The sequence below is a fragment of the Pogoniulus pusillus genome, chromosome 34, assembly GCF_015220805.1.
Source record: "Pogoniulus pusillus isolate bPogPus1 chromosome 34, bPogPus1.pri, whole genome shotgun sequence".
Lineage (NCBI taxonomy): Eukaryota > Metazoa > Chordata > Aves > Piciformes > Lybiidae > Pogoniulus > Pogoniulus pusillus.
Genome location: NC_087297.1, coordinates 8,118,582 through 8,145,621, shown reverse-complemented (window position 1 = coordinate 8,145,621; position 27,040 = coordinate 8,118,582). Strand labels below are relative to the sequence as shown.

Here is a 27,040-nt window from a genome sequence, read left to right as displayed (position 1 = left end):
ACTTATTTTTTAGATGACTTCAGCTACAAGGCCACCTAAGCTACCTATTGTAGCAGGATGTCTGAGGGGGCTGACTGCACTCATGTACAACTTTACCAAATCAGTGGATGAAGGTAAGTTCTTATTTTACTTGAAAGCTGTACAATTTGGTCTGTTTTGATATCTTTCTCTTCACTCTGCCTTTTGTGTGTCAGTAAGTGAAATACTCACTGTTGGATTGTTTCACAGATCCTCAGACTGCCAGGGAGATTTTTGATTTTGCAATGAAGGCAATCAACCCACAGGTAAATCTGTCATTTGTCAACTGTTCCACACAAGTGAATTAGCTCTGGTGAAGAGCAGCTCATAGATGACAAACCTTTTCTGGTGTTACAGGTTGATCAGAAGCGATACGCAGTACAACTGGGTAAGGTTGTGACTTGTTTCCATTCGTGCTAATGGTGTCTTCTGTCTGGAGCTGTTCATTCTCTGCTGGCTGTGTTCAGATGGCTCTAGTCTTCTAGGCTGCATCAAGGACCAAATCCAACCTTGTGTTGGAATCTAAAGAGTTAAATGTGTATTTGGTTAAACTAGACAAGGTCTAAGCAGTTTATGAACAGCAGAGTCATGCTCGATGCCATTTGCAATTGAGTAGTACAAAACCTCAGTATGAGAAGGGAATCAAGGTGGGAGTAGAAATAGGAGAGATGTAGCAAATATAGAGAAAACAAGGTAGTGCATAGAGTTATATATGAAAAATAGGAAGAAAATGGAAATTTCACTGGAAGAAAGAGAAGGAAATTGAGACAGATTAAGTTCATGAAGAAAAGGAGAAAGAGCATCCTTTTGAATTGTGATCAGCTATTATTGTCTGTAAGCAGTCTCTTTCACTGTTGATGTAAACTGTGCTTTCTGTGATGGTGGACAGTGAAAGAGAGAGTTCTGAAGGGCTGTTTTTATGCTTAAGTTCTTCATGTTGGGATACTAATACTGTAATGATTCTGAATACTTGTTAAACCCTCCAGTTGTGGCAGATACATCTGCCTGAAGTCTTAATGTGCACATTTGTAGTCTGGTCTGGTTTGGGAAGTGGAATATGCCTGGGTTTTACTGAGAATTGTGTTTAAATTGCAGCTGGTTTACAGTTGTTCAGCTGGCATGCTGCTCAGTTTGGTGCCTTGCTCCTGGACAACTACATCTCCCTCTATGAAGCAATATCTAAGTGGTGTGGGCACACCAATGTGGAGCTGAAGAAAGCCAGTCACTCTGCACTGGATTCTTTCCTCAAGCAGGTATTGAAACTGCACTGGGACCTCTGAGACTAGAACAAAGTCATATTTCTTCAAGTAGTGGAAATATTTGCTGCTTGGAAATTCAGTGAATCTGTTTAATAAGGAATTATTTAGTTTGAAGTGCTTGGGGTTGTAAGCTAGGTATCTTCTAAGACTTACTATACTCTTCCTCTTCTAAGACTTCCTATACTCTTCTTCTTCTGAGACTTACTATACTTTGAGCCTTTTTTTTTTGTGTTTCTGGAAATGCTGAACGAATTTTTACCTATTTTACAGATTTCTTTAATGGTAGCCAAAGATGCAGAGCTACACAAAAGCAAGTTGCAGTTCTTCATGGAGCAGTTCTATGGAATCATCAGAAGAATGGATTCAAGCAGCAAAGAGCTGTCCATCGCCATTCGCGGATATGGGCTTTTTGCAGCAGTATGTGCAGAGTCTTGCTGCTACTGCAAGTTCTGAGCTTAGTTTGCACTCAGGTTCAGTGACTGATTCGGTTTCAAGGCAGAATATTTCTTCTACTGTCTGATCACTACAATAATTGTCAATACTTGCAATTCTACAAGTGATAAATGGTCTAAATGTTAAAATTAAGACAGACTAGATTCAGCCTTTAGTCTAGCTCTAGTCTGTTATTGCCTCAATCAGTCCATCCTTTTTCCTTGGCCAGTTCCCTGGTACAGTTACTTGGTTCCTGGTGCCTTAAAAAAAACCCAAAGCAATCAGTTTTTGACCTAGTTCATGCTAAATGCTGTGATTAACACGTGCTATAGAAACTTTAAGCATTATTACATACCCTCTAGTACTGTTTGGGATGCCTTCTGCTTGTTCATTAGTTTAGGATTATTTTTGGTCCTCTTTACACACCCCAGCACAAGGAAAATTCAGAATTTGGGCTTCTGGGTTAAATGTTAAATAGTAGGACCCTGTGAATGGGAATTGGTTAAGCCACACTAAAGTAAGTCACTGTTTTAATGCAGCTTGATCAAAATGTAAGCTCATATTAGCATCCCTAATGCCATATTTATGATATTCACAGGCAAACTGCTTTTCAGGCTGGATTTCAGATTGTCAACTTGTGTTCAAGTGCTCATAATAGTAAATGACACTGCACCAGTGAACCATCATTTGAATTCATCGTAGTTAACCATGTTTCTCATACATGTGGCAAGTCAAACGTTTTAGTTTACTGAGAGGTATTGAGGTCCTGGAAAAAAATGAAAGATGCTCTTACTCTGGTTCAGTGAAGACTTGTCTGGATTTTCATGCTACAGGATTTATTTACTTGGCTGTACAAAGCTGCTGATTCAGTGTTTTGTTTTCCCTTTCTAAGCCCTGTAAAGCTTTACACTCTAAGGATGTTGACAACATGTATGTTGAGCTCCTTCAGCGTTGTAAGCAAATGTACCTCACAGAAGCAGAAACAATAGATGACCATATGTATCAGCTACCAAGTTTCCTCCAGTCCATTGCAAGTGTGATAGTCCACATAGATACAGTAAGTGGAGTGTTTAATGTACCAGTCATTTTTTTTGTGCAGCTGTGGATGTATAAGGAGGTAGTAGCTGTGAACTTACTGAATGTGTTTCTGTGTCTCAAATACAATGACATTTAGCTCCAGCAGATGGGAATAATATCAGGAGAACACTTAATTTGATTGTATTTGAATTAAGAAAATGCACAGAACATGCAAAGTAAAATGCTGCAGTGCATTGCAGTGCTAACCATGGTAGCCAGATGGGAATAGATGTTCAATTTATTTAAGGTGAAGCTATTGATTTGGACCTAGTCCTACTCTTCTCTTTATGTGATTGTACCACTCTATAGCTGCTTCATTTTTTGATATTGATGCTTAACATGTTCTCTGAAGCTGATACTTCGATTTTCCTTTGATGCTGTGTTCTAATGAGGGCTTTCTGGATCCCAGCTGGAGCTGGAAAGTAAAGCTGGTGCAGAGGAGACACGTTCAATTACGTCCTATATTCAAACTGTTAAGGATGAGGAGGTTGTTCTGCTGTGTTGCTATTTAACTAAATTGATACTCTTCTAATAAGGTTAAGACTCGTTCCACTAAGTCACTAATATATTCAGGAGCTGCTTTCCATAATGTTCAGGGAGGTGGTGGAGTTGCTGTCCCTGGAGGTGTTCAAGAAAAGACTGGATGAGGCACTTAGTGCCACAATCTAGTTGATTGGATAGGGCTGGGTGCTAGGTTGGACTGGATGAGCTTGGGTGTCTTTTCCAGCCTGGTTGATTCTATGATTCTATGATTTCATGTGTTCCACGAAACTTTCTTACTCTGTTTTGTGTGTGGTTTTGTTTGTTGTTATTGATTGTTTGGTTTTCTTAGCTTTGAGGTTTTATTTTGGGGGATTTAGCTCTTTATCATCAGTGAGATTAATTCAGTTGCTAATCTACCATTCTCAGATCAGGTCGTGATGTAGATTCTTGTAACAAAATAATCTTGCTTGAAATCATTTATCATAATTTTTCACAATGATACCAACTTATAATCATTGTGTGATGAGTGTTTTGGTTTCATTTCTTCTAGATTCCTGAAGTGTACACTCCAGTTCTTGAACACCTGGTTGTTCTGCAGATCAATAACTTCCCACAATACAGTGAAAAAATGCAGTTAATCTGTTGCAGGTCTATAATAAAGATATTTCTAGCCCTCTCAGGAAAAGGTCCTGTTCTCTGGAGTTTTATTAGCACAGTGGGTAAGTCTGTGATATCAACTTCATTGTGGTTTGGGGGAAGTTGTGAGATTTGGGGTTGGATTCTTTTTTCCCCTAAATCACAGAATCACAGAATTTCTTAGACTGGAAAAGACCTTCAAGATCATTGAGTCCAATCATTAGTTTCACACTGACAAGTCCTTGACTAAACCAAACCCCTCAGCACAACATCTGATCACTATGAATCGCTATGGTTAGAAAGGACCACCAGGATCAGCCAGTCCAACTTTCATCCCAGCATCCTTAATCATCAGACCATAGGCTCAAGTGCCACATCCACTCTACTTTTAAACACCTTCAGGGGTGGTGACTCCACCACCTCCCTGAGCAGCCTGTTCCAGTGCCTGACCACCCGCTTCAGTAAAGAACTTTCTCCCAACATCCAACCTAAACCTCCCCTGACACAACTTGAGGCCATTTCCTCTTTGATGAACTGCTTATCTCTTCTAAGAGAGATACATAGATAAATATTTGGAGTCAAAAATTAAGCTTCTAGTTCAGGATTCTCATTGTGTTATATTTCAATATCCATTGTTAAGTCACCCAAGGAATACTTCTAATGACTGTTTGAGCTAACAGAGTGGCTGTCACTGAAGGCAGGAGAGTGTTTTTTGTAATAAGCTGAACATAAGATTTACATTCCTGCTCTGAAGGGTTGTGGAGAGAAAGGGATTTCACAGAAAGATGTGCAAAAATCTCTTCAGTACTCTTTCAATTACCCCTGAAAAGTATCACAAGTGGGGTGTCATCTCTGTTAAAACCCAATCATTTTATGCTCTGGAACCTTGTACACAGTAAAAGTGAAGATTCCAGACATGCAGATACTCAGAGTCCTGTGAATGTCATAACAAATGTGTCTGTCAGCACTAGTAGCTGGCAATAGCTTCCAGCTGACCTTTCATTATGATTTTCAGAGAACTCCGTTTTTCTTTCTTTCACTTATTTACTGTAGCTTTTCTTTGTTGCTGTGCCATTTCATTGTGTTCTGTTCTTGGTTTGGGATGTGCTACACCATGCCAGAGAATGGAAATCCTAAAGCCATGTCTGAGAGACTCACTGGTTGTCCATCATGCCCAGATTGAAGAAGGCAATGCCTTGGTCATCACTTTGTTTATAGTCAAGGAAAAGTCAAAACAGAGCTGAGAACAAATAGAAAGAAGCAAGCTCTAAACTTGTTCCCTATGAAACAACCCCAAGTTCTGGGTCTGGCTTTGCCAGTGTCTGCCCTTGAAGAAAAATCTTTGTTCTTTTGCCTTTCCCTCATCCTGAGAGCAAATAGAGAACTGATTTACTGCATTGCTAATGTGGTGTGAGTGCTGTGTCTTTTTAAGTCTGTTTAGGCAAACTTTCTGTTTGTTTGTTTCAGTGCATCAGGGATTAATCAGAATCTTCTCCAAGCCAATCCCATTTTCAAAGGTAAAATAATTGTTTAAACTTATATTTCTTTTTATCCAGGTCTCTAGAGCATACATCCCAGTTCTTGAATTACAGATCACAGAATGTCAGGGGCTGGCAGGGACCTCAAAAGGTCATCCAGTCCAACTCCTCTGCAGAGCAGGATCACCTAGAGCAGATCACACAGGAGCACATCCAGGCAGGTTTTGACTACCTGCAGAGAGGGAGACTCCACAACCCCCTGGGCAGCCTGTTCCAGTGCTCTGTCACCCTCACAGGGAAAAAAATCATCCTCATGTTTACATGAAACTTCCTGTTGCTCAACTTCCATTGCCCCTTGTCCTATTACTGAGCATCACCCAGCAGAGCCTGGCTCCAGCCTCCTGGCACTCACCCTTTGCATATTGATAACCATTGATGAGGTCACCTCTCAGTCTCCTCTAAGTTAGAGCCCCAGCTCTCTCAGCCTCTCCTTGTATATAAATGAAAACCCAAGATGGAAAACTAAATAGTCCACATGCACTTCAACACTTACAAAGATCTAGCCCAGTAACAGGGGAAGGCCCAAAGAAGCAAAGAATAGGACTTTCCATTTTGAGTTGTAACTCAGTTGTTACTAGTCTCTGGTCCTACATCTGCTCAGCAGAATGAGGATGTGTCTCTTACACTGAATGGAAAAGAAATGGCAGGAAATTGACTTCTTCTCTGTTATTCTTGTTTACACAGATTCTCTGCAACAAAGTATGTTGCAGTTAAGGTCATCCAGCTTCCTTTTAGGTTAACAAATTTTGGACACTGGAGAAGTTTTACTGAATGTTTGTGCTAAGAGAGGATTTAAACCTTTGTATTAATCCTGTGAAGCTGCATAACTGTGGAGTTTCTCTGAGTGACTACTAGAAGAGCTTTAGAGATTTTTGAAAGGAGCTAGCTTTTACCTGCTCTTTTCAGATAGGTTAAGTGATGAAGGCAGCCATTTCATTAAGTAATTTTACGTCGTGTTAGCCTGGGTCATGCTGAGATGAAATTAATTTGATCATTTGGTGTTGGTAACATGCCCACACCTTGGCTTCTGCTAAGCACTGCACAGCATCAAGCTCTCTATCCAATATTTTCCCCTCACCAGCAGGCTGGGTGGTGGACAAGATCTGGGTAGGGGACGTAGCCAAGACAGTTGACCCAAAGTGACCAAAGGGGTGTTCCATACTGCATGACATTTACTCAGCAGTAAAAGCTTGGGGAAAGAGCAGGAGAGGAGGGCATTTGTTATTTCTCTCCTGGAGCAGTCACTGTGTGCAGTGAAGCCCTGCTTCCTGGGAAGTGTCTGGACATTGTTGGCTGATGTGAAGCAGAGGATAAATGTTCTGGTTTGCTTTGCTTCCATGCAGAGTATTTGCTTTGGCTATATTAAACTGCCTTTATCTTGACCCATGAGATTTTTTCCCTCTTATTTTCTACCCTCACTGTCCTGCTGAGGAGAAGAGTGATGAAGCAGCTTGTTGGGCACCTGGTGTCTATCCAAGGTCAACTTACCACAGCAGTGTTTCTGAAAAATGTTGTTCTCCTTTCAGGATTTTCTGGGACAAGAAACATCTGGGTCAGAAGAATCGCTTGAAGCTGGAGAGTTTGGGACAGGAAGATCGAAAGTACCAACGTATAAGGACTACCTGTTTCTCTTTAGAAGTCTGCTGAGCTGTGGCACAATGAAGGTAAATGAATAGTTAATGTGGAAATAGGAAAAGAAACAATCCTGACTTTCTCAGCTGCTTCTCTAACCCTTGCCATTTTCAGATGTCAGTGCTGTAGAAGAACTGCTTCCTGGTTTGAGTTGGATTTTGTGGCCAATTAATGAATTAAATAAACAGGAATTAATTTAGGCTGAGAAACATCTGAAGCTGGATTTTCTGTATCATTCACAACCTTGGTAAAGTGAAGAAATATTTTTTGATGGAGTTTTGAAATGTGAACTTTTTCCCTCCTACAAAGGAATGTGTGTTTGAAGATGAAAGCTTTCTTACTGAAAATTCACCGCTGCAGTCCCTGAATCGCTTGCTGTACGATGAGCTTATCAGATCTGTTCTGAAGATTATTGAGAAACTGGACCTGACTGTTCAGAAACTGGATGTTAATGAACAGGTGAGGCCTTTAACTCCTGCTCTTGTAGTGGAAATCAAACAAAGATGCTCAGAGGGCTGCAGCAGCTCTGCTATGAGGGCAGGCTGAGAGAGTTGGGGCTCTGCAGCCTGGAGAAGAGAAGGCTTCCAGGAGACCTTGGAATAGCCTTCCAGTATCTGAAGGGGGCTACAGGAGAGCTGGGGAAGGAATATTTACAAGGTCTTGTAATAACAGGATGAGGAGTAATGGGTTTAAACTGGAAGAGGGGAGGTTTAAACTGGATGTTAGGAAGAAGTTCTTTCCAGTGAGGGCAGTGAGACACTGGCACAGGTTGCCCGGGGAGGCTGTGGCTGCTCCCTCCCTGGAGGTGTTCAAGGCCAGGTTGGATGAGGCTTTGAGCGACCTGTTCTAGTGAGAGGTGTCCCTGCCTATGGCAGGGGGTTGGAACTGGATGATCTTTGAGGTCCCTTCCAACCTAAAGCATTCTATGATTCAAACCCACCTTACCTTTTTTGTTTTCATTGTGCTTAGATAGCTCCTTGTAGTGTCCATAAAGTAGCATTCATACTAGACTGGATACTTAATATTGCATTGCAGTGTTAGGAAATGGACACATTTGAATCAGTAGAACTCACAGAATCTGTTGCTTTAGACTCTAGTGATTTTAATGTTTCTATTTGCTTTCTCCTTAAAAATGTTTCTATTTGCTTTCTGTTTGTTATTGCTTTGAATTTTTGATGTGTCAATTACTAGTCCATTTTCCTGTGTCACAGCAGCTAGTAGCAACTAGAAGGAGGAGGACAGACTTATAGAATGGTTTGAGTTGGAAGGGACCTTAAAGCTCATCTAGTTCCAGCCCCACTGCCATAGGCAGGGGCACCTTCTGCTATTTGAGCTTGCCCAAGGCTGTGTCCAGGTGCCCTTGAACACCTCGAGGGCGGGGGGGCATCCACAACCTCCCTTGGCAGCCTGTTCCTTTCTGTGTTGTCACAGTGCTTCAAATATTTGTTTTCAGGATGGAAATGAAACTGACAGTGCTTTGGTTGGGCCTTCTTCTGATCCTGCTTCAAACCTTCGGGCAGCGAAGCCAACAGACTTTATTGCCTTCGTCAATCTGGTGGAGTTCTGCAGGTATTAACATGGGCTTATGTAATTTGGAAGCTGCAAAGTAGGTGGAAGAAATTCACAGGGGGGATTTATTTAAGATGCCTGTTTCTGACTCAGGATGCACTGTGTTTCAAAATGCAGAAGCTGATTGGAAGGCAGACAGCAGTATGTATGCTTCAGACATTGGGGTGTGGGTAGAAGCATAGAATCATAGAGTGTTAGGGGTTGGAAGGGGCTTTTGGAGATCATTCAGTCCAATGACCCCTGCCAAAGCAGGATCACCTAGGGCAGGCCACAAAGCAACACATCCAGGCAGGTTTTACAGATCTGTAGAGAAGAAGACTTCACAACCTTCTATGGGCAGCCTTCTTCAGTGCTCCAGCACCCTCACAGTAAAGTTTCTCCTCATGTTGAGGTGGAACTTTGCTGTGTTTCAGCTGATACCTTTTGTGCCTTGTATGCTAGAAGTTCACCAGCTCAGTTTTTCTTAAAGAGTACAGGAGACAAGATAGTCACTGTCATTATTTGTGTGTAATTGCCTTTCACTTTACTTTGTAACCTTCAGTGTTATGTTGACTATATATCCTGAATACTTCAGATCTGAAATACAGTCCCCATAGAGTGGTAGCAGGCATCAAGTGAAAGATGCAGCACTGTTTGCCTGTGGAGGTGCAGATAATTTCCTCTAGCAGTCTTGGTAGTCAGATGTGATCTGTGGGTGTGTGTGTTTACAGACATTCAATACCAAGATACAATGTGGAAGAGATGGCTCTGTGCTGCAAAGCAAGATAAGAATCTTCCTGTGCTTGCCTCAGAAGGCAGCATCTTGTTGTTCCCTCTCTGTCTTTGGAGCTGCTCTGTTAAAGCAATACTTTCTGTCTTTTCCTGCCTCAAAAGTTTGAAAAGAAAAAAATAAAAAGGAACAAATATTTTACTGCTTCTTTCTTATTTTTTCACTGTGTGTTTTCCATTAATCTGTTTTAGAGAGATACTTCCAGAGAAGCACGTTGAATACTTTAGCCCTTGGTTATATTCCTTTGGTTATGAGCTTATTATACACTCAACGAGACTACCTCTCATTAGTGGATTCTACAAGCTGCTTTCTGTTGCAATGAAAATTGCCAAGAAGATAAAATACTTTGAGGTGAGGTCTCTTTTCCCAGTGGAGGGGCAGTCTTTCCTATGCCATGGAAAATAGTTCATTGCCACTGTTGCCCAGCTTTTTCAGATGTTGGTAACATGATGCAAGCACCAGGTCAAAACTTAGACCAGAAGCCCGGTTTCTGAAGAGACAGATCCACGTGTAATGCTCTTTCAGGGATCTTGAGCTGAGTGAACAGAGGGATGGGAAGTGCTTTTGCAGTGCAGGTGGTACAGGGCATAGTGTGGATATCAGGGGCAATCTAGTCAGAACAAGAGAGATGTGCACGGATTAATTACTTGGTTTGTGGGTGCACTCCTATCCCACTCGCTCATTTCCACAGGAGGCACCACTTGTGTGGAAGCTATTTTAAAGTGACTGTGCTTCATCCTGTCGTGTGTGCAGCACACCACAGAGCCCAGAAATGCCCCTGCTACTGCTGGTGATGGCACCAAGTGAGGCAGATCTGGGAATTCACTGTGTAGATGCATGTACTGTAGTAGATAATGGTGTGACAGCCTCTTTCTTACTCCACTTAGCTCCGCTTTCTTACTCCACTGCTAGGGATGTGTTTTTCTTTCATGGTTTATTAGCTGGGCAGACACAGAGAAAATTAAGCCACCAAAAAGTTACTTTTCAGTCATATATATGTTGCTTATTTGGCTATTACTAAGTGTATTTCAAAAAACTGACCCTCAGTGCACTGTCATAATACTGGCTTCTAAACTTTGAGAGAACAAAGGTACAGTATCAGATTTTCTCTGATGCCAGTTTCATATTGGACAGTGATGTGTTTATGCTGAGTTGAACTTGTGCTTCATGTTCCTACTGTCTGTTACACTGTTAATGCTTGTGGTTTCTGTTTGGTAGGGTGTCAGTCCAAAGAGCCTCAAAAAGTGTCCTGAAGACCCAGAAAAGAAGTCTTGCTTTGCACTGTTTGTGAAGTTTGGAAAAGAGGTAAGGGGTTTTGCTGGCTAACTTTCTTGGTTTGAATATAAGCATACATGACTTGATCAAAATGTGCCTTCTGAGAAATACTACAGACATGATAGAAGTTGAATTATGCAACATAGTGGTGGTGGTGGTTGAAGATACTTTCCTGTCTGATTTTTGCTTAATGTCAGTTTTGGTTTGGATCGGTGCAATCCCAAGCACAAATCCAGGCTGAGTGGTGAATGGCTGAGAGCAGCCCTGAGGAAAAGGACCTGGGCATCTGGGTTGATGCAAAGCCCAACATGAGCCTGCAGTGTTAGTGCAGCCCAGACAGCAACTGTGTGCTGGGCTGCAGCAAGAGCAGTGTGGCCAGCAGGGCAAGGAAGGGGATTCTGCCCCTTGGCTCTGCTCTCCTGAGACCCTACCTGGAGTCCTGTGTGCAGTTCTGGAGCCCCCAACACAAGGAGGACAGGGAACTGTTTGAGCCAGTCCAGAGGAGGCCACAAAGGTGCTCAGAGGGCTGCAGCAGCTCTGCTATGAGGGCAGGCTGAGAGAGTTGGAGCTCTGCAGCCTGGAGAAGAGAAGGCTTCCAGGAGACCTTGGAATAGCCTTCCAGTATCTGAAGCGGATCTACAGGAAGGCTAAGGAAGGACTATTGATAAGGTCTTGTAATGACAGGATGAGGAGGAATGGGTTTAAACTGAAGAGGGAAGATTTAGACTAAATGTTAGGAAGAAGTACTCCACAGTGAGGATGGTGAGACAGTGACACAGGTTGCCCGGGTAGGTTGTGGCTGCTCCCTCCCTGGAGGTGTTCAAGGCCAGGTTGGATGAGGCTTTGAGCGACCTGCTCCAGTGAGAGATGTCCCTGCCTATGGCAGAGGATTGGAACTGGATGAGCCTTGAGGTCCCTTCCAATCTACACCATTCTGTGATTCTATGATAAAAGGTGTGTTGGTCACTTGTTCAGATACAGTTGAGAAATACCTGTATAATTACACATTAAATACTTCCTGGTTACTGTCTGCAGGTGAGAGAGTTCCATTACTGGTTTTGAATTGTGCATGTACATGGATACTGATAGAGCTAAATCAAGATCTGAAAAGGTTTATGATTGTTCTTGCTGTGTTTTACCTGAATTTTAGGTTGCAGCAAAAATGAAACAGTATAAGGATGAATTGTTGGCATCCTGTCTGAATTTTTTGCTCTGTTTACCACATGACATCATCATGCTTGACATCAGAGCATATATTCCTGCACTGCAGGTAGGTCAAACTGATGTGCAGATTTTTTTAAACAGACAACAGTTCTGGAGCAAAGTTAGTAGCCTGTTGAGCAATTGAGATAACTATTAAGCTTTCTACTGTCTTGATAGAATAGAAATGGTCTGACTTTCTGTATAAACACATTGCCAGAATTTGCTGTTGCACTAAGCTGCCTCAGTGCCTGTGCTGCTTTTTAGTATGTGTCTCCTGTGTGAGGTGTTAAGCAGACAGAAGTTACTAAGAAGGAAGATGTATTATATGCTAAATGCTTTAAAATGTGGAGAGGTTTACCTTTAAATAGTAGTTGCAAAACTATCAGTCTCTTGTTTTCATTATCTGACACGCAGAATGCTTTTAAGCTGGGCCTTAGCTGTACCCCAATGGCTGATTTGGGACTGGATGCTTTGGAAGACTGGTCAGCTCACATCCCCAGACATATAATGCAACCTTATTACAAGGATGTTCTACCTCTTCTCGATGGGTATTTGAAAACCTCTGCCTCTACAGGTACATACTGGCAAAAATAGAGGGAGAGAGGAAAAGAATTTTTTCATAGCCTAGAGATGTTTAAGTGACTTACTACATACTTTCTGTCTACATTCTGCACTTCTGTGGTTGGAACAATATAACTTCTTTTACCCCCCCATAATTTACCTTTGTTAATGCCAAACTGTCCTTAAATGCAGCCATTTTGTATGTCACTTCTCTGTGGTTTGTGTGTTGTAGCTTCCAATCAGCTTAGTTTTCACTGACACTTACTTCCCTTAGTAGAGTTTTTAAAGGAAAGCAACTGTTATATCCTAGGGAAAAAAATGGGCAAAACCAGAGTGGCTATTTTGAAGAAACTCTTGAGTAGGTGCACGAGGTTCTGGTAGAGTAAACTAATAGTGAAATGCTGACTTTTGTTGTTGTTCATCAGCTGAATCCCAGGATAACTGGGAAGTAAGGAAACTTTCTCGAGCAGCCCAAAAAGGCTTAAATAAAGTTGTGATACAGCGTTTAAGAAAAGCAAAGACTTCTTCATTGGTAAGAACACTGTTTCTCTTTAGAGTTAAATGTGAGCTAATCACTTCCCACTCTCCCTCTTCCTTTCTAACATGCACATTTTTTTCCTGAGGGTTGTTTCTGTCTTATATCAGTTCAACATTTTAACCTTTACTTAAGAATTGGCAGTTGGAAGATCACAAAATGCAACAAAAATCTTTCCAGACCTGCCCTCTTGAACTTACTGAACCAAAACTGTTGTCTTGTTTGATGTAGTTATTCTTCCTACAAGAAGTTATTCTTCATCCATATGTTAATAAGAGCCATAAAGCCTTCATTTGCTGTGTAAACTAAGTTACTTTTACAGAGAAGTTAACTCCTCACTAATATCAATCTGTTGATATATTTAGGATGACAGTCCCTCCTTGGAAGCAGTAAGGACTAGAGTAGCACAGCTCCTAGGGTCATTGGGAGGGCAAATCAACCACAACTTAATTACAGGTGAGTGTCCTGTCACTGTAAGTAAAATTATTTACATGCCTCTGCTCTTTCTTGAAAGCAGATTTCAGTGAACTCTCAACATCTTCTGCCTTTAGCATTGTCTCCAAGCCTTCCTGAGTTGTAACTGGAGGCTGCAATTAGTGTTTCCATGTGATGACTAAGTATCTGTTTGGATGTGCAAATAAGGGCAGCCTTCTAACACACCTCTGGTGCTTGCAATCCAGTCATTCACCCAGCACTCCAGCAATTTATAGAGCATGAACATCATATGGCACTAAAACTGAAACTGGCAGGTTGCAGACTTTTTAACTAAGCTGTAAAAGTAGTTGTTCTATGTATAGCATGTACAGCTTATTTTTTGTTTTGATCTTTTTACATGCATTAGCAACCACTGCAGAGGAGATGATGAAGAAATGTGTGTCCTGGGACACCGAGAAGCGTCTGAGCTTTGCTGTGCCATTTGCAGATATGAAGCCTGTTATCTACTTGGATTTATTCTTGCCTCGTGTGACTGAGCTGGCTCTTTCTGCAAGTGACAGACAAACAAAGGTATTGATGTCTGCTCTGTGTCTTTTTTTTCATGCTGTTTGAGAAATACTGCATAAAATACTATCTTCCTTGTTAAAAACTCATAGGTAGCAATGTGCTTCCTTGGTGCTCTTCCATGATGACATTACTCTGAGAGCTTAAAAGCTAAGGATCTGAAGTTTTCCAGTAAGCTCTCAAACAGTATTGTACTTGGAGAGTTAACTCATAAAAATGATTTTTTTAACTAATTGATCTTTAGTGGTGTTTGTCTTCCTCCTCGTGCCTAGCCTTTGAATTTGGGCTCAGTCCAGCAGAGCACTTAAATGAATCATAGAGTGGTTTGGGTTGGAAGGGACCTCCAAAGGTCATCTAGTCCAACCTCCTCTGCAGTCAGCAGTGGCATCCTCGACTAGATCAAGTGTTTTGCTGCTTTGCTGGATTACTATGTTGATAGCCTAATGTGCTAGTTTGAGCCCAGCTGGGATATTTTGGTGAGGGGAATTAGGTTACAGGCTGTGAAAAGAAAACAATGGTGATGTCTACTACACTTGTAGGCTTGCTGAGATGTATAAGAACAAGAACATAAATATAGATAAGAGTTTGCTCTCTGTCTCTGGGGCTGCACGAACTTCTCTCTGACCTAACCTGCCGTTTGTGTGACTAATCCTTCTGCTTCCTAACCCCCCTGGTCGACCCTCCAAACTCACCTTGAACATAAGGCAAGGTCTGGGGTAAGGTAAAGGGGTGGGGAGAAGGTGAAAGGGTAGTTGAGAACCCTTCCTGAGGACGCTGTTTTCTGGGAGGGCTGTTGTGTTTCTGTTTTTAACCTCTATATTTCCGTATATATTGTAAATATCTTCTTGTATCTTGTGCTAAGCTGTAAATATAAGGCTTCATTCTTCAATTTCCAGATCTACTGAATCTAGTCTGGGTGATTTTCTTCAGTGTAACACCCAAACCATCACACCTAAGAGAGTCCAGAAGAGAGGTATCTCTGAAAACACAATGATGAGTGGTTCAGCCAGTGATGGATTTTCTCTATCTGAAAAAATGACTGCCCATGACAGAGACAAAAACACTGGCAGAAAGGCCAGTTAGAATGTGCATAAATTATTCCTATGGGCATTATCTGTTCCTAGAACAGTAATTTGGCAGAGATTGGAGTGATTTCTTAAGTACATCCTTTCTTCTGACTCATTATGTCCTCACGATTTTGTCTCGTCTGTGAAAGTAATGGATGCATAACCAAGGGGACTTTTGAATTTCAGGTTGCAGCATGTGAGCTGCTACACAGCATAGTCACCTATATGTTGGGGAAAGCATCTCAGATGCCAGAAGGACGTCAGGGTCCCCCACCCATGTATCAGTTATATAAGAGAGTCTTCCCAGTGCTGCTTCGTCTTGCTTGTGACGTAGACCAGGTAAAGAGGTTCATTTGGAAACATTCCAGCTTATTGAAATACCTCTGAATGTAGGAATGAATGTATCATTTTATTTGGAAGCTATCCTGTTAGAAGTTCCCCTTTTTTCCCTCCCCTCACCACCCCCCATAATGTATTTTATAAAGTGAAATTGTGTTTTAGGGATAGTTTTCCAGGATTTGGGGGATGGCCTTTCAAAAGTCTTCAACAATGAAGTGTAGATCAGAGTAGCTCAGAGGAGTGTACAGATACATGATGGTTTCAAGATTTGGTGTTTGAGGTTCATTCAAAGAGTCTATGGTTGTAGCCACTCCTTATTGCTGTGTTTGATTTCTGTATTTTCCTTTTTCTGTAATAAATTAATCCAAGGTGAAGTTGTTTATTTCAGTATGGAATGAGTGCAAGGCTACAATCTGCCAGAGGAGCATTTGGGAAAGCATTAGTAGCTGCCTCATAGAATCATAGAAGCATAGAATCAACCAGGTTGGAAGAGGCCTGCAAGATCATCCTGTCCAACCTAGCACCCAGCCCTATCCAGTCAACTAGACCATGGCACTAAGTGCCTCATGGATAGTTAAGGATGACAGACATCTGAACTTGGTGTTTCTCCTCCTTTACACAAAACAAAACAGACACAGGTTGTGCCTTTTCAGACTGGTGGTTGCACCTTGGCATCTGGGGTCTCTTTTTAGATCAAAGGGAGTTTGTGTTCTGTAGCTGTTAGCATTTGAGGTGAAACAAGTCTTGCTGGCAAATGGCTGAACATAAACCATTGGCAAATAACGTCTGGATTCTTCCAAACCCCTGCACATGCCCTCTAAGCATATATGTGTGCATGTGTCAGTATATTTAATGGTTCCTTCCATCATGGCTTTGTATGACAGTATAGAATCATAGAATTGTCAGAGCTGGAAGGGACCTCAAGTTCCTAGTTCCAACCCCCTTCCATGGGCAGGGACACCTCACACTAGATCAGGTTCCTCAGAGTCCCATTCAGTCTGGCCTTAAAAACTTCCAGGCATGATGCTTCCACCACTTCTCTAGGCAACCTGTCCAGTGTCTCACAACCCTCATGGTGAAGACCTTCTTCCTAACATCCAATCTGAACCCACCCACCCACTTCTAGTTTTGCTCCATGCAAAACCAGGTACTGCAATGCAATATGAAGCTGATTATTAGTCTTTTTCCAAAGAAGGTTTTGTTCTTGCATGTTTTGAACAGCAGATAAGCACAGAAATATGTCAATCCTAGAAGTGCATCTGGTCTTTACTCTTTCCAGGTAACAAGACAGTTGTATGAGCCTTTAGTGATGCAGCTTATTCACTGGTTTACCAGCAACAAAAAATTTGAGAGTCAAGACACAGTGGCATTGCTGGAAGCTATCTTGGTAGGTCATAATTCCTTCTTCTTTTTCCTGTGCCACGTGGCTGTTTTTAACTAGCATCACTGTTCTGCTGACAGAACCGGGAACACATAAACAGATGGAATGACTCCAGATATGTCTGAAAGAAGGAAAACTCTTCATCATTTTTAATTCCTTTTAAAAAATGACCATTTAATATTTCTTAACCCAGACATTTGGCTATTGCTTTGACATTCTCAAGCTGCAGATGTAGCATCTTTAGAGTCTTTATAGGAACAGTGAAGCGCTCATTTTGTCATCAGTGCATACAAGGAGCTGCTGAAATGTATTCACCTCCACCACCACATGGAAATTACTTTAGATGTGTGCTTAATTTTTCTCTGAGTGTTTCTACTTTCACCGTATTCAAAAGCTTAACTTTAAAACTGGCTTTTGCACTGAGCTGAAGTGGTTGGAGGCAAGGTAGGTCAGGAAGGATTGAAGTACTTTATATACATGAAAATCAGCCTTGTCCCACCAGTTCTGAGGCAGAGGAAGCTGGCCATTGGAAAATGAAGTGACTTAGACAAGAGTGCTAAACTGGTAGCTGAGACAGAAGTAGAAATACAGATCTTTGAGGCCTAATCACATGCTTTGAGGCCTGGGAATTCTGACCCCTTCCCTTGAACAGTTGTGATTCTGAAGCTTTGTTATTTGTGGGAAACTGTGAGTGCAATTTTTTTATCTTAGAAATAATCCTCTCTAAATAAAGTGTTCTAATACTACAGTGAGACAATGCTGTGCTGGGCTTTTTTTTCCTTCTTCTAATGACATAATCCTGTGTAATTCCAGAGTGGCATAGTGGATCCTATTGACAGCACTTTGAGAGATTTCTGTGGTCAGTGTATCCGAGAGTTTTTGAAATGGTCTATTAAGCAGACAACACCAAGACAGCAGGAGAAGAGCCCAGCAAACACCAAGTCTCTTTTCAAGCGGTTGTACAGTCTTGCTCTTCATCCCAGTGCCTTCAAGAGACTGGGTGCAGCACTTGCTTTTAACAGCATCTACAGGGAATTTAGGTGAGCAAATGGAGCTTGAAACTGTTGCTAGCTTGGACTAAGGGTTCAAAGAGATTCCACTGCTATTTGTTCAGAGTTTAGATGTGGGGTTTTGTGGGGATGTCTTGTGTGGTTTATCTCTGCAGTGCTGTAATTCGTTGCTTGAGTTTTTTTTTTCATTAGAATTTCTCACTTGGTGCTTCTTGCATGAAACTTATCTGTGGGGTTTTTTTATAGGGAAGAAAATTCTCTGGTGGAGCAGTTTGTGTTTGAAGCATTGGTGGTATTTCTGGAAAGTTTGGCCTTAACCCATACAGATGAAAAATCATTAGGTGAGTTATAATTAACTAACTGTCAAATGAATTAAAAAGCCATTCTGTTGAATCTTGGATTAAGGTGAAAGGAGAAGCTGCTGTAACTGTAGGAAAAGTAAATATGCTTGCTTTAGCAACAAAGGAAGGATTAGTTTTCATTACTAGTGAAGAGGTATTTGTAATCTAGTTAGGAACTCTTTGAATCAACTCCTTCTAACGTATAATAGTAGAAGATTTTGAGCCCAGGGTTTACAGTGGTTCACAGTTTTACAGCAATGCTAAAGCCAGTAGTGGTGCTTCTCAGTTCAGGTGTTTTTTTCAGCTACTCTGGAAAAATGCAGCTCAATGATTATCTTGAAGTGTGCTCTTTTGTAGCATAATGCTTCAAGAATTGTCATTTCTAGATATTCTCTGCAGGATTCTTATCATCTTGTAAAACTCTTTCTTGGTTGCAGTATGTAGCTGTGTGAAGAATCTATGACCTTTTCCACAGTACTGATGATTCTTCAGTAAACCTGCCTGTTCTTTATGCTTTAACTTTAATCAGTTAATAGCAACTACAACATACACCCATGAGCTGATGTTACAAAGATCTGTTTCATTCAGAGAAACACTTCAATATATGACAGAAGTAGACCCAAAAGAAATACTGATGTGGCAGGAATATTTTGCAGTTCCAAGCATGAGCATGGAAAGCAGAAGGCACAGTTCTATAGCAGAGGCCTCAGCGCTGGCTAAGGCCATGTTGACCTCTCTGCTCTTTTATGATTTTGTTCTCCATTACTGTAGAAGTACAGTAATGGAGTTGGTAGATATATTCCAGGCCACTCAATTTCAGAAAGATGTTGAGGTGTGTGAACATGTCCAGAAAAGGCACCAGGATTGGTGAGGGGGCTGGAGCACAGCCCTACGAGGAGTGGCTGGAGGAGCTGGTGTTGTTCAACTTGGAGAAGAGGAGGCTCAGGGGACATCTCATTGCTGTCTACAACTACCTGAAAGGAGGCTGTAGCCAGGCAGATGTTGGTCGTTTTTCCCAGGCACCCAGTGACAGAACAAGAGCACACAGCCTCAAGCTGTGCCAGGGCAGGTTCAAACTGGATGTTAGGAAGAAGTTCTTCACAGCAAGAGTGATTGGCATTGGATTGGGCTGGAGGTGTTTAAGAGAAGGCTGGATAAGGCACTTAGTGCCATGGTTTAGTTAATTATAAGGGTTAGGTGATAGGTTGGACTCAATGATCTCAGAAGTCATTTCCAACCTGGTTAATTCTGTGATCCTGTGATGCTCTGTGTCTAAGTCCCTTGCACCATCTCTATAGCTAATACCTCAATTCATTTAAGCAAGTTACTAGCATTTATTTATAGATATCAATTTTCCCTTTCTGACAGGTACCACTCAACAATGTTGTGATGCTGTCAATCACCTGAAGCGCATAATCAAGCATAAAGCCCCTTCTCTGAACAAGGAAGGCAGGCGCCGGGTGCCACGGTCAGCAAGTTGCCTTCTTAAAACCTTTTAATATTGCATTTTAATTGTCAACCTGTGTAGTTCCACTGTGAACTGAATGAGGAATTCATGCTGTTCCTGCCACTGATGCAGATCTGATATACCTGCTGGGAGTTGCTGGACACTAGGGGATTGTGATGGTTCGTTCTTTATCCCAGTGTGATAAGCTTGCTTTAGTTTGGCAAGGACAGGCAGAAAAGGAAAGCCTGTTTCCCTCACAGCAGTGTTTATGACAGTGTTAGCACTGGTGCCAGAAAGCACTTGGAGGAAAGTCCCCTGAAGTCTTTTTTACTAGTCTTGAGGGTTAGCAGAGGTAGGACAAACTGCAACAGGATGATCAGCAATTACACTGGGGTAGTGAAGAAAGTGGAAGAAGCAACGATAGCTTTGATATTGGACTGGATGAAACTCTGAGTCATCTGGCCTGATCACATAGCTGACCCTGCTTTGAGCAGCAGGTTGGACTGGAGACCTCCCGAGGTCCCTTTTCACCTGAATTATCATGTCATCTTAGAGAAACAGGCAAGTGGAGCCTGAGAGATAGCTCACTGCTCTGACACTTGGTAAGTTAGCAGACTGGATAATTGGGGATGGGGAAAACCTTTGCAGGCTTAGGCAAACCTGTACAGCAAACCTCTGATCTCCTTTTAGCTTCCTTGAGCATTACAAGAGACCTGATTTTGCTGGTTTAAACTGTTGTTAGAAGACTCATCTATGGGAATACAGAGTAGAATGAGGAGAAGGGAAAGCAGTGCAAGGTGTGCTTGCAGAAGAGCTCTTCTTTGTAGCGCAGGTGGTTGTGCTTAGACAGATGAAAGGCCTTTCATAACGCTCGTGGAGCATTTTGGTTGTCACTCAGCTGGAATACTGTGACTTTTTGATAGATGTCAAGAGGGCTATTAATCTCCAGTCTCTTTGTGCAGAGGGTTTCCTGCTACTAAGTCAGTGTGTCTTCAGGATGTTGTCTTGTGGCTCTTGGGGCAGTGTGGACGACCTCAGACAGAGTGCCGGCATAAAGCCATGGAGCTCTTCTATGAATTTGTTCCTTTATTGCCAGGTATTTCAGCTCTCAATCCACTATCATCTTTGCTTTCTCTAGACTGTGTGCACCTTCCCTCTGTGTTTTCTGTGCGAAATATTAGTTACAAGAAAAATGATTTTTTGAGTGAATTACTGTTCACTCAGTGCTGTCAAATGGAAACTAAACAGTTGCTCATACTGGAAACCAAATACTGTGAGAACCTCAGGGTTTGTGGGCACAGAAGAGGGTTTTATTTCAAGCTTCCAGACAGCCAGGAAGGAGAACTTAGAGGCCCACTACAAGGGCTTGTAGAGATAAGACAAAAGGGAATGGATCGAAGCTTGAGGAGCTTAAATTTAGAGTGGGTATTAGACACAAATTCTTTACAGTAAGTGGTGAGACACTGGAACAGGTTGCCCAGGGAGGTGCTCAAAGCCAGGTTGGATGAGACCTTGAACAATCCGGTCCAGTGGCACTTGCGTCTGCCAATGCCAGAGGCTTGGAACTAGATAATCTTCAAAGTCTCTTCCACTTCAAACCATTGTATAAGCCTATGAATCCAGCTCTGAAGACAGTATTTTCTAGCTGGGAACTAGTGGGAGTGTCTCCTTTTCATGGGTAAAGTAGGATGACCAGGGCTAGATTAGAGCAAATACCTTCTCTGCTAGAAGATCCTGTTTAAAACACAAAGTTTGGGTATGTCAATCCATTTGCTTCTAATACTTGACTAGTTTGAAATGTATTTTTCCCCAAGAATTTACATTTCTAGTTTTATTTCTGTCAGGAAACAAATCTCCATCTTCTTGGCTGGCTGATGTTCTAAAACCCAGAGACCTCATTAACAAATTTGAAGGAGGTGGCAGTGATGCCAAAAATCCATCTGGGCTGCTTTCTCAGCCAACCCTCCATGGCATGCAGGAGCCCTTCACTCTGCAAACAGTCCTGCAGTGGATGGACATGTTCTTAGCAGCACTGGACTGCTACAACACCTTCTTTGAGCTGCGAATGATCAAACCCCAGGAAATACTGGGTGAGTGGTTCAGTGTTGCATTTGGTCTCTTTATGTCTGTTACCCAAAGCCCATCCTAGGTGAGCTCTTAACTTGGACTTTAAGCTTTATTCTTGAATGTAGAATTGATGAATTTTACAAACCCTTTCACAGGTTTCAATGGCAGTTGTTGAACTGGGATATTTTTCAGGAGGAAGAAGTACTTTTTTTAGTAGTGTAGCTTAAAATCTTTCCTTCCACTTCTAGAAATACAGTTTTGCATTTCTGTCTCTCAGTTATCCACTTCCCATCAACTTCTTTTACTCTATCACCTCTTCCAAAATGATTCTGTACAGGTAATTTCCCTCTGCTGAGAAGAACAGTGATAGGTGGGGAGGTGTTAAAAATAATTGTTTAGAATCCTTCTAAAGCTGTTTATCTGCTGTTTTTGAAAGGACAAGTGCAGAGTCCTGCATCTGGGGAGGTATAATAAACTGCACCAGTACAGGCTGGGAGGTGATCTGCTGCAGACCTGGGGGTGCTGGTGGATAACAAGTTACCCATGGCACAGCAATGTGCCCTTATGGCCAAGAAGGCCAATGGGATCCTGGGGTGTATTAGGAGGAGTGTGTCCAGCAGATCCAGGGAGGTTCTCCTCTCCCTCTACTCTGCCCTGGTGAGACCCCATCTTGAATACTGTGTTCAGTTTTGGGCTCCCCAGTTTAAGAGGGCCAGGGATCTGCTGGAGAGAGTCCAGTGGAGGGGTAAGAGAATGATTAGGGGACTGGAGGGCATGGCTTATGGGGAGAGGCTGAGGGACCTGGGGCTGTTTAGTCTGGAGAAGAGAAGACTTAGAGGGGATTCGATAAATGTTTATAAATATCTGAGGGCTAGGGTTCAGGAGTGGGGGACAGGCTCTGCTCACTTGCTCCCTGGGATAGGACAAGGAGCAATGGGTGTAAGTTGCAGGAAAAAAGGTTGTCCTGTTCTGGCAGGGGGGTTGGACTCGATGATTTCCTTGGGTCCCTTCCAACCCTGAACATCCTGTGGTCCTGTGTTCTGGTATCCTGTGCTTTTCATTAACATCTGTAGGGAGCTATCAGAGAGCAAGGACTGGAGCACCTCTGCTACGAGGAGAGACTGAGGGAGTTGGGGCTGGTTCAGTCTGGAGAAGAGGAGGCTGTGGGCAGACCTTACTGTGGCCTTTCAGTATCTTAAGGGGGCTACAAGAAAATTGGGGAGGGACTTTTGAGGCTGTCAGGTAGTGATAGGACTGTGGGGAATGGAACAAAACTAGAAATAAGTAGATTCAGACTGGATGTGAAGAAGAAGTTCTTCCCCATGAGGACGGTGAGAGCCTGGAATGGGTTGCCCAGGGAGGTGGTTGAGGCCCCATTCCTGGAGGTGTTTAAGGGCAGGCTGGATGAGGCTCTGGGCAGCCTGATCTAGTGTGAAGTGTCTCTGCCCATGGCAGGGAGGTTGGAACTAGGTGATCCTTGTGGTCCCTTCCAACCCTGACTGATTATATGATACTTGGAACTGAGAGGACTTGCAGAAGACACTGGTGTGAGATGTGGTGACTTTATCTCAGCTCAGCTGTGTTCCTCCAAACTTAAAACAGCATCTTTAGAAGCTGAGAGCTGCTGCATCATTTCAACTTTGTGTGATCCTTCCTAGGTGTAAATGAAAGATCCTCGTTCTTGGAAGCTGTGCAGTTCTTCCTTGAAAGTATTGCTTTGCATGACATCCAGGCAGCAGAGCAGTGCTTTGGTTGCAGTTCAAGAGGTAGCATCTTCAGTCCCCAGGAGAGAGACATGTACAATTACAGCAAGTGCACCATCATAGTCCGAATCATGGAGTTTGTCACCATGGTCCTGGAAACATGTCAGCAGGATTTCTGGAAGGTAGGCACTGAAATTTGTAGTGGGTAAAACCTCTGTGTAGTTAAAGGTTTGTGTTTTCATTATGAGGTTAGGTCACTGGAGAGCATCCTCTTTAGTGGTGCATTAATTCAGATTGACAATTAAGAGCCATAAATTGTTTGCATGCCAGTGAGATGAATTATAGTGCACAGGTGAATTTCAGTGAGTGATATAGTTAGAGGAATTAATATTTCCTGTATATTCCTGTTGTATATTGATTGAGATTCCTGTATGGTGACTCTGTTCTCCATGTTTGGTTTCAATTTAGATAGAAGGGCTAATGATAAGTTATGAAGAGTAAAACAGGGAACTAATGATAAGTTATGAAGAGTAAAACAGGGAAATTGAAATTAATTTTTAGCTAAGGCTTTTATTAAATGTTTTGTTCTTTCCAGCTACTCGAGAAGGAGCTGCTTAATACAAGCTTCATAGAGCTTCTGGTGATGACAGTGTGTGATCCATCACATGTAGGCTTTAACACAGCTGATGTGCAAGTCATGAAAAACCTCCCAGATGTCTCAGTCAGGCTCATGAAAGCTTTGATGAAATCTCCCTATAAGGAATCTTTGAGACTGTGCATACACAAAAGAATCACACCGCAGAGGTAAGCAGAGGCTTTCTGCTAAGTGTGAATCCAGAACAAATGCTACTCACCATGAAACTGGACAGTCAGTCATGTTGGGTATGGTTGCACGTGGAGATCCTGACCAATGTAATATTGTTGCTTCTCTCTTTAGCCTTGAGGACCTTTGCTCTGTTGATCTGTTTAATTCAGATGCCCGTTTTGATCGAGTTAGGTTTAAGGCTCTCCTTTCTGCCTGCAAGCAGCTCCAGAAGTCTGGCCTTCTTCATTCTGCTCTGCACACTCAGGTAAGTCTTTATCCAGAAAGTAATGATGAATATTTGTATGCAATAAAGAGTTTTTCCTGTGTTAAAGGCCAGTAAGAAAATAAGATCATAGATTCTTAGAATACCAGGTTGGAAGAGACCTGAAGAGCCACCTAGCCCAACCTTTCAGGGTAAGACTGTAGTTTAAATGAGATGGCCTAGCACCCTGAAGAGAAGAGGTCAGATGAAGAAGTCATTTAAAGTAAGATGAAGAAATAAATGTCTTAAATTTATTCTACACATCTGAGTAGCACAACGTGAGGTTTGAATGATCTTCATGATTATGTCTGTCTCTATCCCATTTCCAGGGCCTGCAGGCAACCAGAAGCTATGTAAAACTTTCTTTTAGTGAGCTTCAAAAGAGCAAAAGCTCCAAAAAGGAGACATTTTTAAGCAAAGTGATGAGGGAAGTTAGAAAAGGAATCTTGTGGCTGATCAGAAACAATGTAGTGGATCTGACTTGAAGGAAAAGAGAGTAGAGAGTACTTAGAGTCTGGAGACTTACACTGTACTGCTTGAATTCTTTCTGAGTTTCTGATTGTAGTTAATTTCTGTTTAACTTTGGGTAACTGAGAGAAAACAGGCTGTGCAACAGCCACAAGGACTGAGAATTTGTCTGCTGGTGAGCAAGGCTGTCCTTAATGCATAACAAAACAGTTAATTTCTGTGAGGTGTTTGCCATACATCTTCTGTCTAAAGCCAGAGCTGTGATTGTAGCATGTGGTGGCTTTCAAGGAGCTGCATGGTTTACCTCTGTAACTGTTTGCCTTTGGTGAGCCACATGCCTTGACTAAGCTGTTTCTTTTATTTATATAATCATGGTGTTACCTCAAAAAGAAAATCTAGGAGAGGATTAGAATCTTTTGAAGGTTTCAGAATTACTGTTAGCTTGTCCTGAAATTCATAAACCACGGAGTTGTTTTGTCAAAAGCCTTGTTGCTCAGTTAGAAAGGTGTCTCCTCGTGGTATGTATGTGTGACAGTTTGGATGTTACCTGCCCCCCCACTTAAGAAAATCACCCAGACCAGGCTCAGCCGCTGGAAATGGAAGAATGAAGCTTTGTATTTACAGCTTAGCACAATATACAAGCAGAGATTTACAACATATACAGCTGCAGACAGCAATAGACAAGTTAAAAAGTAATACAGAAACACAGCAGCCCTCCCAGAAACCAGAGTCCCCAGGAGGGGCTCCCATGCACCCTTCCACCTCCTTCCCATCCCTCTACCTTACCCCAGACTTTGCCTTACGCTCAAGGTGAGTTTGGAGAATTGGCCAGGGGGCTTAGGTAGCAGAAGGATTAGTCACACAGACGGTTAGAGAGCAAAGTTCATGCAGCCCCAGAACCCAGGAGCAACTCTGTTATCTGTGTTTATGTCTTGTTCTTACACATCTCCGCAAGCCTGTGAGTGCAGTAGACATCAGCATTGTTTCCTTTTCACAGCCTAGAATCTAATTCCTCTCACCAGAATGTGTCAGCTAGGCTCAAACTAGCACAATATGCATCACTTTGTAAGAAAATGGCCAGGAGCTCAAGCGTTTTTCGTTAGCTGTGCAGATGGGTTGGAAGGCCTTTATGGAGTTTTTTTCAGCTTATAGTGATTGTCACTTGTTTGTTTTTTTTTCCACAGGGTGAAGGGCTTCATTTCTCACTTGGCACTAAGCTTCTTTCAGTTGTTTATAAAGGCATTGCCCCCAGAGGTGAAAGGATGTCTCTTCCATCGCTGGACGTCAGCACTAAGCAATTAGCTGAGAAGCTTCTGCAGCTTGCCTTTGCTGTTGATGACCAGGTAGGATGCAGTTCTCCAGTTTTAATATTCAACCTTCATTTAATACTCCTCATTGATAGCCTTCTATCAATAGTCTTCTATATTTGGAGTTCAAGTGGCTGATATTTTGTTCATACTCCTCCAAAGGAGCTCTGGCTTGACTAAATGACAGTTGTAGATTACAATCTCAGTATTCTGTTTGTGCTTTATGCTTTCTGGTAACATTAAAGAGTTTGGGCTGGGAGCTTTCAAAAACTCAGGTGCTGTTCTAAGAAATGTGTGAAATTTAATGTGCTTGAGATAACTCTGTCTCTCTATCTCAAATTTTCACAGTGTGAGGAGCTAGTAAGTCTGCTGTTGAACACGGTAGTGTTGTCTGTGCCATTATCAGGAACATCCCAGAACCACCTGCTCAGTTTCTCCCATGGGCAGTATTTCTACAGCCTCTTCTCAGAAACCATCAATCAACAGCTGCTGAAAAATGTGGATGTGACCATAGTGCAGCTTATGGAATCATCTGTCAGAAACCCCCAAATGGTACTGGACTTCTTTAAAGGGATGTGGTCAAATGGGAGTGTTAGAAGTAACCCTTTTGTTGGTACAGGTAGATGTTTACTGAGTGTGTAGTGGGGAGAAGTGCATTTGGTTGCACCTCAGTCAGCATTCCACTGATAGGTGTAGCTTGCAGTCATAGAATCATAAAATCAGACAGGTTGGAAGAGACCTCCAAGCTCATCCAGTCCAACCTAGCACCCAGCCCTAGCCAATCAACCAGACCATGGCACTAAGTGACTCATCCAGGCTTTTCTTGGACACCTCCAGGCACAGCGACTCCACCACCT

At 42.3% G+C, this 27,040-nt stretch overlaps 1 protein-coding gene across 2 annotated transcripts in view; it reads left to right on the top strand.

The window, feature by feature from the left end:
- Positions 1–27,040, top strand: part of PRKDC (protein kinase, DNA-activated, catalytic subunit) — an 89,227-nt gene that overhangs the window by 6,819 nt on the left and 55,368 nt on the right. The window contains exons 7-36 of one of the 2 annotated variants that reach the window (XM_064170811.1): positions 14–113; positions 229–284; positions 376–406; positions 1,114–1,271; positions 1,548–1,694; positions 2,602–2,766; positions 3,820–3,988; positions 5,373–5,422; positions 6,970–7,107; positions 7,385–7,534; positions 8,529–8,644; positions 9,605–9,764; positions 10,632–10,718; positions 11,839–11,958; positions 12,306–12,465; positions 12,878–12,984; positions 13,353–13,443; positions 13,829–13,992; positions 15,240–15,392; positions 16,672–16,779; positions 17,587–17,813; positions 18,030–18,124; positions 19,493–19,592; positions 20,534–20,667; positions 21,416–21,661; positions 23,297–23,523; positions 23,937–24,145; positions 24,279–24,411; positions 26,061–26,219; positions 26,532–26,735. In XM_064170811.1, the coding sequence (XP_064026881.1) occupies positions 14–113; positions 229–284; positions 376–406; positions 1,114–1,271; positions 1,548–1,694; positions 2,602–2,766; positions 3,820–3,988; positions 5,373–5,422; positions 6,970–7,107; positions 7,385–7,534; positions 8,529–8,644; positions 9,605–9,764; positions 10,632–10,718; positions 11,839–11,958; positions 12,306–12,465; positions 12,878–12,984; positions 13,353–13,443; positions 13,829–13,992; positions 15,240–15,392; positions 16,672–16,779; positions 17,587–17,813; positions 18,030–18,124; positions 19,493–19,592; positions 20,534–20,667; positions 21,416–21,661; positions 23,297–23,523; positions 23,937–24,145; positions 24,279–24,411; positions 26,061–26,219; positions 26,532–26,735 (4,164 nt within the window). Of the gene's footprint in view, positions 1–13; positions 114–228; positions 285–375; positions 407–1,113; positions 1,272–1,547; positions 1,695–2,601; positions 2,767–3,819; positions 3,989–5,372; positions 5,423–6,969; positions 7,108–7,384; positions 7,535–8,528; positions 8,645–9,604; positions 9,765–10,631; positions 10,719–11,838; positions 11,959–12,305; positions 12,466–12,877; positions 12,985–13,352; positions 13,444–13,828; positions 13,993–15,239; positions 15,393–16,671; positions 16,780–17,586; positions 17,814–18,029; positions 18,125–19,492; positions 19,593–20,533; positions 20,668–21,415; positions 21,662–23,296; positions 23,524–23,936; positions 24,146–24,278; positions 24,412–26,060; positions 26,220–26,531; positions 26,736–27,040 lie in introns of those variants that run through there. The other variant, XM_064170810.1, reaches the window with a different exon arrangement.